The sequence below is a fragment of the Podarcis muralis genome, chromosome 10 (assembly GCF_964188315.1).
Source record: "Podarcis muralis chromosome 10, rPodMur119.hap1.1, whole genome shotgun sequence".
Classification (NCBI taxonomy): domain Eukaryota; kingdom Metazoa; phylum Chordata; class Lepidosauria; order Squamata; family Lacertidae; genus Podarcis; species Podarcis muralis.
Window position 1 is genome coordinate 77,732,826 of NC_135664.1, and position 17,559 is coordinate 77,750,384.

Genomic DNA, 17,559 nt, shown 5'->3' on the forward strand with positions numbered 1-17,559 from the left:
TCGAGTCCAACCCCCTGCCAAGCAGGAAACACCATCAGAGCACTCCTGACATATGGTTGTCAAGCCTCTGCTTAAAGACCTCCAAAGAAGGAGACTCCACCACACTCCTTGGCAGCAAATTCCACTGTCGAACAGCTCTTACTGTCAGGAAGTTCTTCCTAATGTTTAGGTGGAATCTTCTTTCTTGTAGTTTGGATCCATTGCTCCGTGTCCGCTTCTCTGGAGCAGCAGAAAACAACCTTTCTCCCTCCTCTATGTGACATCCTTTTACAGTGGTGCCTCGCAAGACGAAATTAATTCGTTCCGCAAGTTTTTTCTTCTTGCGAGTTTTTCGTCTTGCGAAGCACGGTTTCCCATAGGAATGCATTGAAAATCAATTAATGCGTTCCTAGGGAAACCGACTTCAGACCAGGTCCGGGGACAGTCTGTCCCCCGACCTCTTCTGAAGGCTGGGGGGGGGGGGGGACGAAGGGCTTTTCTTCCCACCCCCAGCATTTTAAAAAACCCCGGGACAGCGGAGGACTTCTCCGCTGTCCCGGGGCGATTTAAAAGCCCCAGGGAAAGCAGGCAGGGGGGACAAAGACTTTTGCCCCCCCAGCCTTCAGAAGAGGTCCTGGAAAGTCTTTGCTCCCCCCCCGCCTGCCTTCAAAAGCCGTCGGGGACAGCGGAGAAACGCGCTGCGTTTCTCCGCTCTCCCGGGAAGGCAGGCAGGGGAGAGCAGGGGGCGAAAGTCTTTGCTCCCCCCGCCTGCCTTCAAAAGCCCTCCGGGACAGCGGAGAAACGCGCCGCCCAGGGCGATTTTAAACCCGCTGTCCCGGGTTTTTTTAAATGCTGTCGGGCGTCAGCGCTGCCGCCCGGCAGCATTTTAAAATCGCCCCGGACAGCGGAGAAGTCCCCTGCTGTCCCGGGGTTTTTAAAAAACCTCTCTGCCCCCCCGCCAGGCTTCGGAGCAGCCTTCCGAAGCCTGGTGGCGGGAGGAGGTCCGAGGACAGTGGGGAAGAGGCGCTGCGCTTCCCCGCTGTCCCGGAGATTTCCCTATGGGCTTTCGTCTTGCGAAGGAAGCCCATAGGGAAATTCGTTTTGCGAAGCGCCTCCGCGACGGAAAACCCTTTCGTCTAGCGGGTTTTCCGTCTTGCGAGGCGTTCGTCTTGCGGGGCACCACTGTATATATTTGAACATGGCTATCATATCACCCCTTAACCTCCTCTTCTCCAGGCTAAACATGCCCAGCTCCCTTAGCCGTTCCTCATAAGGCATCATTTCCAGGCCTTTGACCATTTTGGTTGCCCTCCTCTGGACACGTTCCAGTTTGTCAGTGTCCTTCTTGAACTGTGGTGCCCAGAACTGGACACAGTACTCCAGGTGAGGTCTGACCAGAGCAGAATACAGTGGCACTATTACTTCCCTTGATCTAGATGCTATACTCCTATTGATGCAGCCCAGAATTGCATTGGCTTTTTTAGCTGCCGCGTCATACTGTTGGCTCATGTCTCAGCTCCCTTTTTGTTCATGTCTCTTGGTCCTGTGTACACTGTGAAATAGCACTCCAGGTCTCCCTCTCAAACTCCTGGATTTGAGCTCCCAGAGACTGCAATCAGCTAAAGAGAACTGTGCTGAATTGGAACAAACAACAATGGGATTTTCTGTGGAATGCTATTTGTTCTGATTTAGAACTAAATAGCAGGTTTCCCAGGGGAAAGCAGCAGGGCCAAGGCAAAACCTGTGTCTAGAAAGCACAGGACAAGCAGAAAACGTCCAGACCTGTGCTTTCCAGGCACGGGTCAGGCGGAAGTGCTCTGTATCTACACAGGTTATACCTCCCTGAGACTAGCATGGTTTTGAAAGTAATCAGCAATTCATCAGCTTGTCCATGCTGGACAGGTATTGTGGTGCAGCCCAAATTACCTCTCAATTTGCTGCCAACCTAGCAGCTCAAAAACATGCCAGAGCAAGTAAATAAATAGGTACTGCTGCGGTGGGAAGGTAAATGGTGTTTCCATGCGCTCTAGCTTCAGCCACGGTGTTCTGTTGCTCCAGAAGTGGGTTAGTCCTGCTGGCCCCATGACCTGGAAAGCTGTCTGTGGACAAACTCCGGCTCCCTTGGGCTGAAAGCAAGATGAGCGCTGCAACCCCATAGTCGCCTTTGACTGGACTTTACCATCCAGGAGTCATTTATCTTTTTCTTTTACCTTGCCTCCCAATTATGAAATAATAATAATAATAATAATAATAATAATAATAATAATAGTTTTTCCTTAATAATCAATAAGTACGCAGTGGAATCAGGGAACAGAGCAATGTTTGATTGCTTCTTGCTTCTTATCCCTCCCATTCACTCGTCAAACAGGAAAAGAGTTTTAACTGGACTCAATTTATTGAAGTTCTTAAAGCAGAGAAACCCACAATGGCAAGCAAGATCGCTGCCCACTCCAGACACATTTTTTAAAAATACATTTTCTCCTTCCTATAGAAAGAAAGCTATTCTACTGCACCATGGGAGTTACAGTATGTAAATGCTTGTATAGAAAGAAGCATCTGGATTTTGCTTGTAGAGATCACTTTCACTAAAGGGAAAATCCAGAGAAATGCTGGATCTCATACAGGACTATGGAGCTCAGAGGCTGCAGCCAGCTGTCCACTCGGAGAGATCCTTTCCTTTGCAGTGGTTCTTCCAAGCAACCCTGAAAGAAAGAAAAATGAAAGCAAAAAATGAGGATGGTGGAGAGTAATGCGACTGCTCTTTGGACTGCTATGGGTGAAATGGATTGCTGTTCAAAACCTCAGAAAGCTTCCCAGTGAGGCCTCAGCACCAGCTGCTCATTCCTTCTTCCTGTTCACTGTGTGACCTTGACTGGGCCAGACTAACCATAGAATCACAGAATGTTTTGCCCCCTGGTCCCCCTCCTGCTCCCCTGCAATCTATTTAAAACCCATCCCTGATTCTTTTCTTTTCTTTTCTTTTCTTTTCTTTTCTTTTCTTTTCTTTTCAACAACAAAGGGACTGGTGCAATTTACAAGGCACATCATGGCTTCTTCAAGAAATAAATCATTCCCAAGTTCATGTTACATACATTAAAGTTGCCAAATGCCTATAACTGCCCTTGTGGTATATTTTTGTAAGTCTTACAAGATGCATGTGTAACAAGGTTCTTCCAGTGGTGCAAAATGATTATTTTCTTCTTTTCCTTGCATAATTTGCATTTTAAGGGCAATGTTCTTTCTATTGCTAAAATCCAAACTGGTCTGTACTGTACTGGTCTGTACTGTACTGTTAAGTCTAAGCTACCCAGATTTTCCCCCTGTCTGGCTGCAATTAGAAAATGCAATATTAAGTTCTTAAACTTGATAAGCTTATTATACCCTGTAAACATAGAAAGCCAAAAACATTCTGGAGTAAATTAAATATTATCACTTGTAATGTTAATCAGTTCCCTTTGGACATTAGACCAGAACCTTCATATTGAGGTGCAATTCCATCAGAAGAATGATCAGTGCTGGTGGTAATGTAGAGTCTACCTATCCCCACCCCAGAATGACCTGATGAAACCTTATTTGTCATGGAACTTTAAGCATGCTAAAAACCAGCTTTCTCAAACCTGGTGCCTTCTGTATATTTTGGACCATAACTCCCATCATCCCTGACCGTTGGCCACGCTGGCTAAAGGTGATGGAAATTAGAGTTCAAACTATTGGGAGGCGCTAGACTGGGGAAAGCTGCTCAAGATCCTTGGTTTTGTTTCCCTTCTCCTAGTTTTCTCATAAACCACATTTTACCCCAGGGCCAAGAGCAAATGGGAAAGTTGCAGTACATGAGCCTAATAAGAGCCCAGCTGGGTCAGGTGGAAGGACCATCTCTGGCAGCATCCTGAACTGCTTGCTGTGCTGTGCAATGCCATGCCTTGTAGTGGCCTTGAATGTAAGAACATGTTCCCCAACAATTGCCAGGCATTTATTAGGACTTTGCTTTGGAAGAAATCAGACTCTCCCACTGGCTCAAGACTGCAGTACCTCAAGGACCACCTCTCCCAATATGAACCGACCAGAACCTTGCGATGATCATCTGAGGCCCTTCTAGGTGCAATAATAATAAGCTGCTTATTTATAGCTACTGTTTCTGGGTATGAGGAAGCAAGGGAAAATCTTTTAAATAGTTTCAGTTTCCCAAGGCACTGAGTCATCTGCCCCAGGGTTTCCCCCCAGTCAGCAACAAAACTCGGAGTGCCTCATCCTTTCCTACAGTACAATCTATTTATTATTACACCTGTATTCCACATTCCCTTCAAGGCGCTCGGGGGGGGGGGGGGCATATGTGGTTCTCCCCTCTCGCTATCTTATCTTCTCAAGAACCCTGCGAGGTAGATTAGGCTGAGAGACCAAGTATCAGCCTGTGAGCCGGCAGTGGCGTAACATGTGGTTGCCGTGGGTGCAAAATTGTTAGGGGTGCAAAATTTCAATACCCAGTGCTGCCTCAATACAGCTGTGCCTTTCTGTTGCAGGGCTCTCTTGGAAATGGTTTCTCCGTGTGAACCAGGAAGTGACCTCTCCAGACAACAGAACAACTCTTCTAATCTCTGCAGCTGCAATCTCCTGCGTGACACCAACACTGTTAGGCAGTGTGCATGTGTACTTCATCCGTTTCCCTCCCTCCCACCGACCCCTCTGCACAGCCAGGGTGCTGGCAACCCATGCTACGCCACTGTAAGCCAGGATTTGAACTCAGGCCTCCCAGGTCCATCACTTTTGACCACTGCTTTACAGTGGCTCAGTTGTTAGACTGTTCCCTTAAACTCACACCTGGATACTTACAGCTCCCAACAGGCAACAGCCACCAAAAGTCATTGCTGTACATTTAAGGAAGCATCTTGGAGGCACCACCAGTGCCTAGTGAGGAAGCATCTTTAGCTGCTAGCTGCAACAAAGCCTAGTGAAAGACACGTCTCTATGCAGTCACAACAATTGAAATCTCATCTGCTTTTGAGTCTTGCCAGCAGTGAGAAGTTAGAAAGACTCACCAGGCATCCATCCCTTGGGGGTCACGAACAACTGTCTTAGCACACTCAATGTCATCTGTGATGTCGTCATTTGTGAAAGCTGTTGAAAAAATTAGCAGAAAGAAAAGGAGGGTATTTGGTTTTCTAAAGAGCTTTTTTCCAACCCCATAAAGCACATCCTGCCTTTGCGCTCAGGAAGGATACATTGGGTTGCCTCAGAATTGTGGAAGTGCTTTTCCCTTCAAACTCAAAGCCGGAATACTTTGGGGGAGCATTTAGAGCATTTCCCCTTTGAACTGACCTTCAGATATTAGGGCAGGGCTGGACAGTATGTTTCAGCCTGAGGGCCACAATTCCTCTTGGGAAGTCTTATGGGGGCCACATGCTAGTGCAGAGGCAAAAGTGGGTGGGTCAAAGGATAGGACTCTTTATGCAGCCAGCTACAGAAACCACAGAGCAGTCAGAGTTTTCAGCCCCCATCTTGTCTCTTTATCCTCCAGGCAGGCAAGCAAGCAAGGGGGTCTCATCACAGCTCAAGGGCACATTCAGGTGAAGCACTTGGGGTGCACACAGAACAGGGCCTGAGAGAGGGCATGGTCAAGGGACAGATATGTCTGGAAGGCCACATTTGCCCTGAAGTTCTCCCTCCCTGTGTGGGGGTTATGTGTTTGTGTGTGAATTATAGTGACTGCAAGTTCAAGAGAAAGGTTTTCCCCCTCCCCTCATCCCGTGTGCCCTTGCCAAATCTGCTTCAGAGGGTCAGGGGGACCCTTAGAAAAGATTGAGGGGTCGTGCTGGGAGAGGAGAGGGGCATAATGTTCCAATGTGGAAACAGAAATCCTTGGCTTATGGAACATTTATTCAGGGCTGTGTTGGATTCCGCCCTGTGCTAGCTACTCAGTAAAAGCTGTAGGAATCCTAACAGCGCTACTTATTCACACAATTAATTCACCTTACTCAAAGCATTCTGGCTGTCATTATGGATGGGTGAAAGCCTGAAAATGTATTTTCTTACATTAGAATCATGGGGGGCTAAAGAGTGTGTCTGGGAATAGGTAGTGGGTTTTTTAATGGGGGGGGGGACATTCAAGATGCACTGCCTCCCCTTCCATTCTTGGCTGACGCTTGGAGAAAGGGGAGCAGAAGGAGCCACTGTGTTGATGATGCTTTCCCATCTAAGTTCAAGAACTGGATTTGGGGGCGAAGAGGAGCAATTCTTCAGAACTATTCAACAGAGAGGGGTAGGTAATGGTTTTTATTTGCTTCTCCAGCAAGACACAGCTGTTGGCAAGGAACAGGGGGTGAACTTATTTGCACTTCCTGAAATAATATGCAGTCTTAAAGACAGATGCCTTTCAAAACACAGTTTCAAAACCTCCAAATCCAGTTATCATTCCTAATCTTTCAATGCAGTTCTCCAACCAAATAATATGCATGGTAGGTGAAAACCCATATATTAATGAGAACAACATAGAAAGATGCATTACATTAGTTACAGTTGCATACAAATGCAACCAAAAATGCAAAGGAATGTGCTACTCTTAAAAAAACAAAACAATTTTAGGCAGAAATATGGAGAACTGAACTTTAGACAGGGAGGCCATTGCTGTGGTGGTGGAGTTGCAAGGGTGAGGCAAAGAACACAGGGGCAGGATGTATGAGCAACAGATGAGACCTCTATAGGGCACCACAGACACCAGGAAAAAGCAAGACAATAGCCGTGCATTAGTTACTATCACTGTATGGCGGGGGGGGGGGGGCGGGCGAGTGGGTATGACAGCATCTCCTGCCGTTCAGCAAGAAGATTTCACTGCCATAATAATAATAATAATAATAATAATAATAATAATAATAATAATTTATTTATACCCCACCCATCTGGCATGCACCACTCTGGCGAGACAGTCTGTGGGCAGGGGGGGGGGGGTCTCATCCTGCGTACCAGATGGAGCTGATAAACAGCTGCCCTGGACACAGAATTGACCTGTGCCTCCATGGGCAGCCATGAGTCCTGAATGACTCCTAGGCTGTGCACCTGGTCCTTCAGGGACACAGTGACCCTATTCAGGACCAGGGAGTCCCCCACACCTGCCCACCCCCTTTGGCTGATTAAACAATCTAGAGCCTTTTAAAGAATAATAATATTATAATATTAACAATAATAATGACTGGAATGGACAGATTTGTCCTCCCTCGTCGTTGCTTCTGTGAACCTGTGACGAGGCAGGTCTCCCAAGCAGGCTGGGCCCCCAAGGTAGATGGTGGGTGAGGGCAACAAGAGAGAAGCCCGAGGTTGTTGAGGTGGGCAAAGCCAGGCTAGGCCTGTCCCTGGTCTTTGCTTATTAGAATAGAGGCACAGGCTGGGATGTCTTGGGGGCGGGTGGCAATAGAAATGTAGTGGTAAGGTGGGGAATGAGGTTTCTAAGTGAGCGTGTGGATTGCAGAGGGAGAATGGTAACTGGAGGGAGACAAATTGGGTGCTTCCTTCAAAAACACAACCCACATCCTCTCTGGAAAATTGCAGAGGCCTTTTGCTGGCCATCTGTACGGCACCAAGTTGCTTACCACTGCAGGAGATTCTGCATCCATTGGCTGTTTCGCCCTGTTGATTGTCACACCAATAGCGACTGTTTATTTGAAAAACCCCATAGTCCTGGCTGCCATCTGTGTTTGGTGGCCCCACAGCGCTACTTTCGTATTTGCTTTCATGATAAGCTGTGCAGATCCCTGGAACAAAGTGAGAAGGAAAAGGGCCATGGTGTGAGGGGGCAGAGGAGAGAGGGAGATTATTTCCCTCCCTTCCAAGTTGCAATAACTTGAAACAAGGTAACTTTAAAACATTCTGTCAGTTAACTGTAACAAATGTGTGTGACTTAAAAAAACCCAGCATTGAAAAGAAACGTTTAGGGTTGTGCATCGGTGTCAGGGGTTCAGGGAGAGAGGAGCAGATGAGGGAGGAGACTGAGAGCGAGGGGGAAGGATCCCAGGGCGACGAGGAAGAGGATGACAATGACTCGAGGGTTTCCATGAGTCTTTCCAGTGAATCGGAGGATTCCCAAAAGGGGGCGCCCCTGGTCAGGCCAAGGGGAGCCACAGGGGGGAGTAGCCAGGAGCAGGGCAGCAGCAGGGGAACCCCCAGTGGAAGTTGGAGATCGGGACCGGCTTCTCTGCCGGAACGGAGTGAAGGGGGTGGAGTTCCCAGTGTGTCAGACGGAGCAGAGCAGGAAGCAGAGAGGGGAAGGAGATTGGGGCAAGACGTCCTGCCGGAAGGGGCGGAGAGTAGCACAGAGAGCAGTGTAACTGTCAAGAGGAAGGTCAGAAGCAGCGTACGCGCGCCAAGTTCAAATGTGGAGGCGCGCGGAAGTGAGGAGAGCCCGGAGGAGGAGCCTGGTCCCAAGGCACGAAGGAGGGGGGAGCAGGCGTCAGCGGATTCAGCTTCTGGGGAATCCCGGAGGGAGGGAACCCAGGGGGGCAGAAAGACCCTGCGGAAAAGGAAGGAGAGGAAGAGGTGGTCCAGCACAAGCCTCTTAAACTGGTGTAGAGGCGGCACTGATTCAGAGGGGACTTCAGCGGTCTAAGCCTAACAGACGTGGGGCCACGCGCCTCGGCTGTGAACTGACAATGTTGTTCTTCAATAAAAGCTTTTGTATATAAGCTGGACTGGGCGTTGGTCTCTTGTGAGCTGGGACCTCGGGTGGCCCTGACAATCGGATTCAGGCAAAGCCTGAACTGAACCTGACTGATCGGGGCTTTTGCCAAGATGAGTGGAGGCAGCCCTGGACAGCTGCATATATGGGGCTATTGGCTGGGGGGCATCAAGCAGGGAGAGGCAGAGGCAGGTAACCCTAGCACAGGGGTCAGCAACCTTTTTCAGCAGGGGGCCGGTCCACTGTCCCTCAGATCTTGTGGGGGCCGGACTATATTTTGGAGAAAAAATAACGAACGAATTCCTATGCCCCACAAATAACCCAGAGGTGCATTTTAAATAAAAGGACACATTCTACTCATGTAAAAACACGCTGATTCCTGGAACGTCTGTGGGCCGGATTGAGAAGGCGATTGGGCCTCATCCAGTCCCCGTGTCTTAGGTTGCCTACCCATGCCCTAGCACTTGTAAAACAGTACCCAGGAGGAACGAATCCTCCGTTTACCAGCTGATGCGCAAAGGATGTGATGCTGCTGTGCTCTGGAGTGATGTGCTTTGCAAAGCAGACCCCCCCCCCCCCCGAATCCTCAGCGAAGTTGGAAGCGGGGAGGAGACACAGCTCTTAGAATCACAGAATGAATGATGTAGAGTTGGAAGAGTCATCTAGTCCAACCTCCTGCAGTGCTAACGTATCCCTGGCCATCCAATCTCTGCTTAAAAGCTCCCTACAAAGGAGAGTCCTCTACCTTCTGAGGGAGACTGTTCCACTGTCAAACAGCTCTTCCCATCAGGAAGGACTTCCTGATGTTTAGTTGGAATCTCCTTCCTTGTAACTTGAATCCATTTGGGTTCTACTCTCTGGAGCAGGAGGCAACAAGCTTGCTCCATCTTCCCTGTGACAGCCCTTGAGATATTTGAAGATAGCTATCATATCTCCTCTAGTCTCCTCTTATCCAGGCCAAACATACCCAACTCCCTCAACCATTCCTCATAAAGCTTGGTTTCCAGATCCTTGGTAATCTTGCTCATGAATATCCAGCTTGTGAATATCCTTCTTAAATTGTGCTGCCTAGAGCTGGTCACAATGGGGTATACTAGTTGGGTAAGAGAGCTGGGATGGTTGGATAGTGTTTTCGAGGTTACCAGCATGAGTTTGACCAAACTGTGGGAGGTAGTGGAGGACAGAGATGCCTGGCGTGCTCTGGCCCATGGAGTCACGAAGAGTCGGACACGACTAAACGACTAAACAACAACAAAAGAGAGCTGGGGGGGGGGGGAATCGCATCTAGCAATCAATGCTTCCCTTTGCTTTCAGATAGTACATGGGTAGATGAATCTAAAAAGCCCAGGACACAATTTTTTATGGTCCTCAAGCAGCTATGGTGGCCCATTTACCAGAAATAATTTATTTAGCATTAACTCTGGAAGTGTACAATCAATTCTGACAAAACTCAGCCTTCTAGAGCAAAATATGCACCAGGAGCCTTAGTTAATAATAATAATAATAATAATAATGATAATGATAATAATAATAATAATAATAATAATAATAATAATAATAATAATAATAATAATAATAATATCTTTATTGTCATTGCCCCCTCTCGGGGACAACGAAATTACTTGTTAGGTCGGAATCGAGTGTACACTTCCAGAGTTAATGCTAAATACATTACTTCTGCTAAGTGAGCCTCCATAGCTGTGAGAGGGCCATGAAAATTTATGTCCCAGGCTTTTTAGGCTCATCTACCCATGTACTATCTGAAAGCAAAGGGGTGCATTTGTTGCCAGGAGTGAAATATACTGGCTACGTGGGTGGTGCTGTGGTCTAAACCACTGAGCCTCTTGAGCTTGCCGACCAGAAGGTCGACGGTTCGAATCCCTGCAACGAGGTGAGCTCCTGTTGCTCTGTCCCAGCTCCTGCTAACCTAGCAGTTTGAAAGCACACCAGTGAAAGTAGATAAATAGGTACCGCTGTGGCAGGAAAGTAAACAGCATTTCCATCACGGTGTCCTGTTGTGCCAGAAGTGGTTTCGTCATGCTGGCCACATGACTTGGAAAGCTGACTGTGGAGAAACGCCGGCTCCCTCAGCCTGAAGAGAGATGAGCACCACAACCCCAGAGTTGCCTTAGACTGGACTTGACCATCCAGGGGTCCTTTACTTCTTCTTTTTTATATTGGCATTATTTCCCACTCTCCCACCCCACTAGTATGTTTAATCAGGGTTTCAAAAACTCTAGTTAAACATTAGCCTCATACTGAAAATGATTCTGGGCTGGATCCTGGTTGGGCAGGATTTGTCCCCAAACACCTAAAAATGCAAAGATGGAGGGAAAGGAAGAGCAAACTCACAGTCGGCCAGGCTAATGCCATGGTATCCATCCAGCCCATGCTGTTTCAGAAGTGCAGCCAGTTCACATTTCTCAAATACTTTGGCTTCATTCACCGAAATGAGGAGGCAGAAGAGAGTGAGGGCCAGAACCTTCATCTCTGCAAGTCCCTGGAGAGTGATGTTTGGGTTCCCTTGGATTCCCAGTGGCTTTTATAGTCCAGAGTTCCTGGAGCGTCCAAACAGTAAACAGGATGGTGATTGCGATATGTGCATGTGTGGCAATAGCAAAAAATGTTGCAGTTCTGAGTTGACCTGCACACAAAACAAAATCTCAACATTTACTGGTACTCATCATGGAATAAAATTAAAATAGGCAGAAAAACTAAACACAGAATCACGAGTTTTTAAAGTGCCTTAATCAACAAATCATTTAATCATCCATTGCCACATATTACATGAGAGCTGATACAATCTCATATTTATATTCCCAGAGGCTGGAATCCCAGAATACTTCCAGCAACTACAGTTTAAGGGTTGAACTGTTGTGGCCCCAGAGGTGATATATACAACCAACCAGCTTGGAGGCTTCACACAAGGTTAGATGACTTATCTTAGAACATATGAATAATTATTTTAAAAATAGATACATTACCAGACCCTCCAAGTGTCCCTATTTTCCAGGGATGTCCCTGATTTAGAGAAGCCATCCCGGTTTCTGATTTGACCCCAGAATGTCCCACTTTTCCTTAGGATGTCCCTATTTTCATTGGAGAAATGTTGGAGGGTATGGAGTTATCTGACCCCCAAGCCGTCTGAAGGCAATCCTGTACAGGGAAGTTTCTTACATTTAATGTTTTATTGTGTTTTTATATATGTTGGAAGCTGCCCAGAGTGGCTGGGGCAACCCAGTAAGATTTGTGGGGTATAAATAGCAAAATTATCGTTATGGAATGGGACGTTCCTATTTTCATCAGATAAATGTTGGAGGGTATACTTTGTAGCTGGGCAATTTCTCATTTTCTGCACAGATCTTATGTACTATCTCCCAGGATACTTGGAGGTAAGGACCAACAACATGTATATATTCATCTGTCACTCTCCTCGGCCACCCAAACATCCTGAGCTGCACAGTTAGGGGATTTGAGGCTCAGGGGCTGGCAGAAGGGAGTCTGGGGGTGGAAATTATTGTGAGGCAACCAACAGACAGAGAAAAAATAGAAGCTTTTGGAGACGAAAAATGGACCAGTACAGAACTTTAATATCACAGCCATGAACAATGTGTGTATCTGAAGAAGTGTGCATGCACATGAAAGCTTATGCCCAGAACAAACTTAGTTGGTCTCTAAGATGCTACTGGACAAAAAAATTTTTTTTTAAAAAAATTATATATATATTTCAGCCATGAACAATGTCATTCTTGGCCAGCTGCCTTCTGCTTTTAGGGCTCTGCTCTGTTATTCTAGTGTACCTGTTTCAAAGGGTACCTGTTTTTCCATTTGTGTACTGTGTCATAAAGTGTGAATAGATTTGTCTTTAAAATGCTAATGGAATTGACTACCTTCCACCATTCCTACTGGAGACCACTAACATCAAACCCTCCAAGTGTCCCTATTTTCCAGGGATGTCCCAGATTTACAGAAGCCGTCCCAGTTTCTGATTTGATGTTAGACTGTCCCATTTTCCCTTAGGATGTCCCTATTTTATCAGAGAAATGTTGAAGGGTATGGAGTTATTCAACTGCTGAGCCATCTGAATAGTATAGGGACTTTTAAAAAATGTTTAATGTTTTATTATGTTTTTATATGTGTTGGAAGCTGCCCAAAGTGGCAACCCGGTCAGTTGGGTGGGGTATAAATAGTAAAATAATAATAATAATAATAATAATAATAATAATAATAATAATAATAATAATAATAATTGAATAGGACATCTCTATTTTCATCAGAGAAATGCTGAAGGGTGTGTAACATTTCCCCGAAGAAAGCTGAAGACATTTCAAAAGAGGGATCATTTCTTGTAAAATGCTACCCCTCCCCCCCCCCCACATCCAGTTTCACCAGCTTGTGCAGGTTTGTTCGTTTTTTGGATTGTTGCAAAACCTGGAAAACCTGAATGAACAGTCTGTTTCCCATGTGCCACTTTTGCATGTGTTCATTCCTAAATCCTTTCTGCCCTGTTGCCTCATTTGCCTTAAAAAATTCCACAAACATTCATATTTAAATATTTTCTAAACATATTTTGCCCCAAAGGCAAAATGACCTATTTATTGATTATACATCCCAGTGGTTTTGTGTTGTTTCCCCCCCACAAAATTTGTGAGCAAATTAGATAACATTAACTAGTCACTGAACGTTCATTCTGAATAGTTTTGGGGGAGCTTATTAGAGGTTGCATCAAACAATTGCTGCCCTCCATTTCCCAGCGCATTTCTCTACCACTTTCTGTATTGCAAAACGTCTGGGGTTTTGGTGGGGGGCGGGAAGAGGAAAAATTTTTTTTGCACAATAATGCCCAATCAACTTTTGCCAAATCAAAAACTGCAAAACCTGAATATGTTGCTATATGATTGAATTCCACCTGAAAAGAGTGAAAATATGAAAGTATTCCTAACCCAGGTCTGAATCCAACGACTGTTGTGCTTCCCACCTGTTCCTTCACCAGTCCTTTTCTAGACTACCTTTATAGCAAATCTATGCATTTTATTCTGTAGTGCGCAATTGAAAATGCCTTCTTGAGTGGAGACCTGCATTGCAACATTTGGAGAAGGGTGAAATCGGAAGGATCTGCCCATTAGCCCAGGAGCTGCAGGTTGGGTCAGAGCCGGTCAGGTCAGTTCATATGGGAAATTGCAAAAGGACAACTTCTCCATCTGTCCTGAACTGAGGAGACACTGGGGGGGGGGGGTGTTTCTCGGATGAAGGGTCACATTCCCTTCTGAGGGCCAAATGCCAGTGGTGGGTGAGGCCAGAAGCAAAAGCAGGAGAACAATGACTATACATTTTAAATTTGTACAGGTTAGTTTCTACACACACTCACCCCCCTCTATGCCCGATTCAAGGAAGCTAGAGTCATTTTCAGACTTTGAGGAGACATTCCAGCCAGGACAAAGCACTCAAGGAGGGTGCAAAGCATGGGCAGAGAGTCCTGGTGTGAAATGAAGCCAGAATACTTCTGAATAAGAGCTAGAGGCACAGGAACAGAGTCCAGTAAAAAGTCCTAGCTGAGCCCCTGGCAACCTTGTGGTGCACAGCTTCTATATCTCTCTAGCATACCATCATTTCCCCCATGCGCTAATGCTGCTTCCAAAGTTCATACTAATATGAGCTCCAGTTTGGTGAATGCACATCCACCCAGAGCTGGGCTTAAATCTGCTCAGAAAAGCATTTCCATTTTTCTGAGGGTTTTCTTTTGGAGGTTCTTGTTGAACTGATGGAAAATTTCAGCCACATGCCACCATCATCCTGAGAATATTTAGCAAAATGGCCCACACCAATTTCCCCCCAAAAGTGGAGAATAGGGATCCTGCGTAAATATTGCTTACTCTTGTTTTTGACAGGAAGAATGGGTTTGGCTCCTATCCCTTTCTTCCTTAGCCCATTGCTTCATTTATCTAACAGCATGAATTCACAAAATAGTAAATAGTACCCCTCCTTATTAACTGAGCTGAAATTTCTTAGAAGATAATTTTCTTTTTTGCCTCCTCCCCAACTCTTTCAAAATTCCACTGGTCAACAGAGAACATGCACACAGACACCAGTTTGCTGCTCACAAGCAGGATGGATAATTTTGGAGGCTATTTTTGCTCATGTGCAGAAAAAACCTTCCACAAGGTGATTGCTCATAGGGGTTATATGAACAGTTACCAAGTGGTGAACACTTGACTGAATCTGGTAAATGAGAGTTTTCCATAGCTGCAAAGTGTTTGTCTGCTGTGTGAAACTTTGCTTCGCCTCTGCTTCACTACTAACACAGGTCATAGCCTGTTTTACATGATAAAGCACAGCAGAGTTATATACTACAGTTATAACTACTGTGGTGCATGAGAGAATATTGCCAAACACAAATTAGTTGGCTTATTTTTTGGCAGGTTTGGCCTCATTTTTTGATTGTGTTCTAATTGGCTGGTGTTATAGCTAGCTGTTTTGACTGGGTTTGCGTGTGTGAGAATGTCCTTGGTTTTTCTTCCATAACATGGGTAATTTGTGGTTCTCATGATAGTTTCACAGAATTCTAATGTGCACCTAGGCCCCTCAAAATTGGTGACTCCTGGACTAGAGGGTCAAACACCCAACGACAGTTCAGGTTTACCAATCCTCTTACATATTTCTGCTAATGGCATTCATAACTGATGTAGGTATATGTCCCTCTGTGTTACTTCCACTACAGCTCAGGGATGGTTCATGATCCTTCTGTCAACTGTACCATGGTGACGGAGTTTGTCCTGTTGGGGTTTACTAGTCACCCAGGCTTGGCCCGACTGCTGTTTGGACTCTTCCTCCTGATGTATGCAGTGACCTTGGCAGGCAACGGGCTGATTATGACTGTGGTGTGGACTGATCCTCTCCTCCATACACCCATGTACCTCTTCCTGGGCAGCCTTTCATGCTCTGAGACAGCCTACACTTTGGTGGTCATACCACAAATGCTTTGTGACCTGCTGGCTCCCCATAAGCCCTTTCCCTTGGCTTCGTGTGCTGCTCAGATGTTCTTCTTTGTGGCCTTAGGTGTGGCTGACTGTCTGCTGTTGACAGCCATGGCATGGGACCGCTATGTGGCCATTTGCCACCCACTACACTATGGGAACTTCATGAGCCAACGGATTTGTTGGGGCCTAGTGATGGGGTCTGTCTGTGGTGGTTTCATTCTTTCTTCCTTCCTCACTGGAGTGATTTTCTCTTTGCCGTTTTGTACGCCCAACCATATCCCCCATTTCTTCTGTGACATCCCTCCTGTGCTGAGCAGGATATGTCCTGGCTATGGAACTATTGAAGTTACTGTTACAGCCTTGGTTGCCATGATCCTCATCGTCCCTTTCTCCTTCATCATGCTCTCTTACGGGTGCATTTTGATGGCTTCCCTGAACATGAGCTCGTCTCAGTACTGTCGCAAGGCCTTCTCCACCTGTGGAGCCCACTTGACAGTGGTCTTTCTTCACTATGGCTGTGCCATCTTCTCATATGCCAGACCTAAAGGCAGCTATATTGAAGGCCAGGACCATATCCTTGCGGTGTCTTACACTGTTCTCATTCCCATGCTCAACCCTCTGATCTACACTCTAAGGAACAATGAAGTGAAGGGAGCACTTAGGAAGATGATGTGTCGGGGTTGCCTTCTTCCTAAGGAATAGATGAAACGTTCTACTGAAAATGGACTCCAGATGGACAGTTCTGCGTTTTCCTACTCTGTCTTTTTGTGTTTCAGTTCAGTTCCATTTCTATAATGTACATTGTGAAGTAGTTTCCAAGTGCTTGTTTCGCAGAAATATGTATAATAATTCAGTGTTTCACAGATGGTATTTATAAGAACTAAAGAAAGCCTGGCTGAGACACAGAGCCTGCTCTCCTGTCACAGCCCAACTGGAGAAGAGAAAGATACAATTTGGTTCCAGGGTGAAGATGCTTCTCTGACAATCCTTGGGGATCCAACCACTATTTTATCTTATTCATTCATTCATCTGAAAAATGCATTAACCACTTCATGTTCTTAAAACATATAAAAACGGTATAAAATGCTGTTCTGCTCTTTCACAAAATGAACAGACAAGGCTAGGATCACCCCTCTGGCTGCTCACCTCAGATCCTTTTACAGAAAGGTGAGCAGGAGTGTGTGGTTCCTAATGTGTGGTGAGCATGATGCAGGGATTATTTTTCAAGAAAGCTTTGTGTTTGTAATGCATAAACTGAATTTGGGTAACTTTAACAAAGTCTGGAGGGAAATGGTTTATTTATTTATCATGATGGCCTGGAAACTTGCTTGAAAGAAATAAGCTATTACTGTACTGGTGTGGGGTTAAAAGTGTGATTGTGTTTTACTATCTGTTTTTGATAGTTTCTAATGCCTTTGTGAACTGGTCTGATATTTTTCCACAGGAAGCTGCTATCCTGTTGTTTGATAGAGTGTTGGACTATTACCTGGGAGACCAGGGTTCGAACCCCCTTCAGCCATGAAGCTCACTGGTGACCTTAGGCCTTTCACCATCTCATATCTAACCATGTACACCACCTTGAGCTCATGGGGTGTGGGGAGGTGGCATATAAATAAAACAAATAAAAAAATACAAATAAAAAGCTTGTCTTGGTGGTGTTCTTGACAACTATCCTCATGCATTGCCTGGGTCTGGTGCTTGGTTATGTGCTTCCAGGGTGCAAAGTGTTACGAAAAAGGAGCAATGCAGCAGCGAGCTCCAGATGGCTGGAAAGCCAGACAGGATGTTGATGTTTGGGACTGTACCGTGGGAACAAAGGGACAGTCTATTCACTGTACTGAGCACTGGATGTTAGCTCAGAGTGTCATCTGACCTGTACTGGAAGTACAGGGGTTGAGTTTCTCTCTCTGCAGATGGTGTTTAGAGAGTGCAGACATGTTTCTC

At 46.0% G+C, this 17,559-nt stretch overlaps 2 protein-coding genes across 2 annotated transcripts; one reads left to right on the forward strand and one right to left on the reverse strand.

The window, feature by feature from the left end:
• Positions 1-2,367: 2,367 nt before the first annotated feature.
• LOC114605611 (lysozyme C, milk isozyme-like) lies at positions 2,368-11,235 on the reverse strand. Its single transcript, XM_028747028.2, has 4 exons — positions 10,991-11,235; positions 7,557-7,718; positions 5,013-5,091; positions 2,368-2,681 (listed from the first exon to the last, which is right to left on the reverse strand). Exons 1-4 carry the CDS (start codon positions 11,124-11,126, stop codon positions 2,615-2,617), a joined length of 444 nt encoding a protein of 147 aa, XP_028602861.2. The 5' UTR covers positions 11,127-11,235; the 3' UTR covers positions 2,368-2,614.
• A 4,158-nt stretch (positions 11,236-15,393) lies between these two features.
• On the forward strand, positions 15,394-16,572 carry LOC114604876 (olfactory receptor 10R2-like). Its single transcript, XM_028745397.2, has one exon. It carries the CDS (start codon positions 15,394-15,396, stop codon positions 16,315-16,317), a length of 924 nt encoding a protein of 307 aa, XP_028601230.2. The 3' UTR covers positions 16,318-16,572.
• Positions 16,573-17,559: the final 987 nt, after the last annotated feature.

Excerpts from the sequence above, each read along its gene's own strand:
- LOC114605611 (XM_028747028.2), bottom strand. The coding sequence starts at position 11,126 with ATGAAGGTTCTGGCCCTCACTCTCTTCTGCCTCCTCATTTCGGTGAAT. Across the intron at positions 5,092-7,556 it reads ATGCAGAATCTCCTGCAGTG|CTTTCACAAATGACGACATC; the intron begins GTAAGCAACTTG and ends TTTTTTCAACAG. Across the intron at positions 2,682-5,012 it reads CCCCAAGGGATGGATGCCTG|GGTTGCTTGGAAGAACCACT; the intron begins GTGAGTCTTTCT and ends TCTTTCTTTCAG.
- LOC114604876 (XM_028745397.2), top strand. The coding sequence starts at position 15,394 with ATGGTGACGGAGTTTGTCCTGTTGGGGTTTACTAGTCACCCAGGCTTG.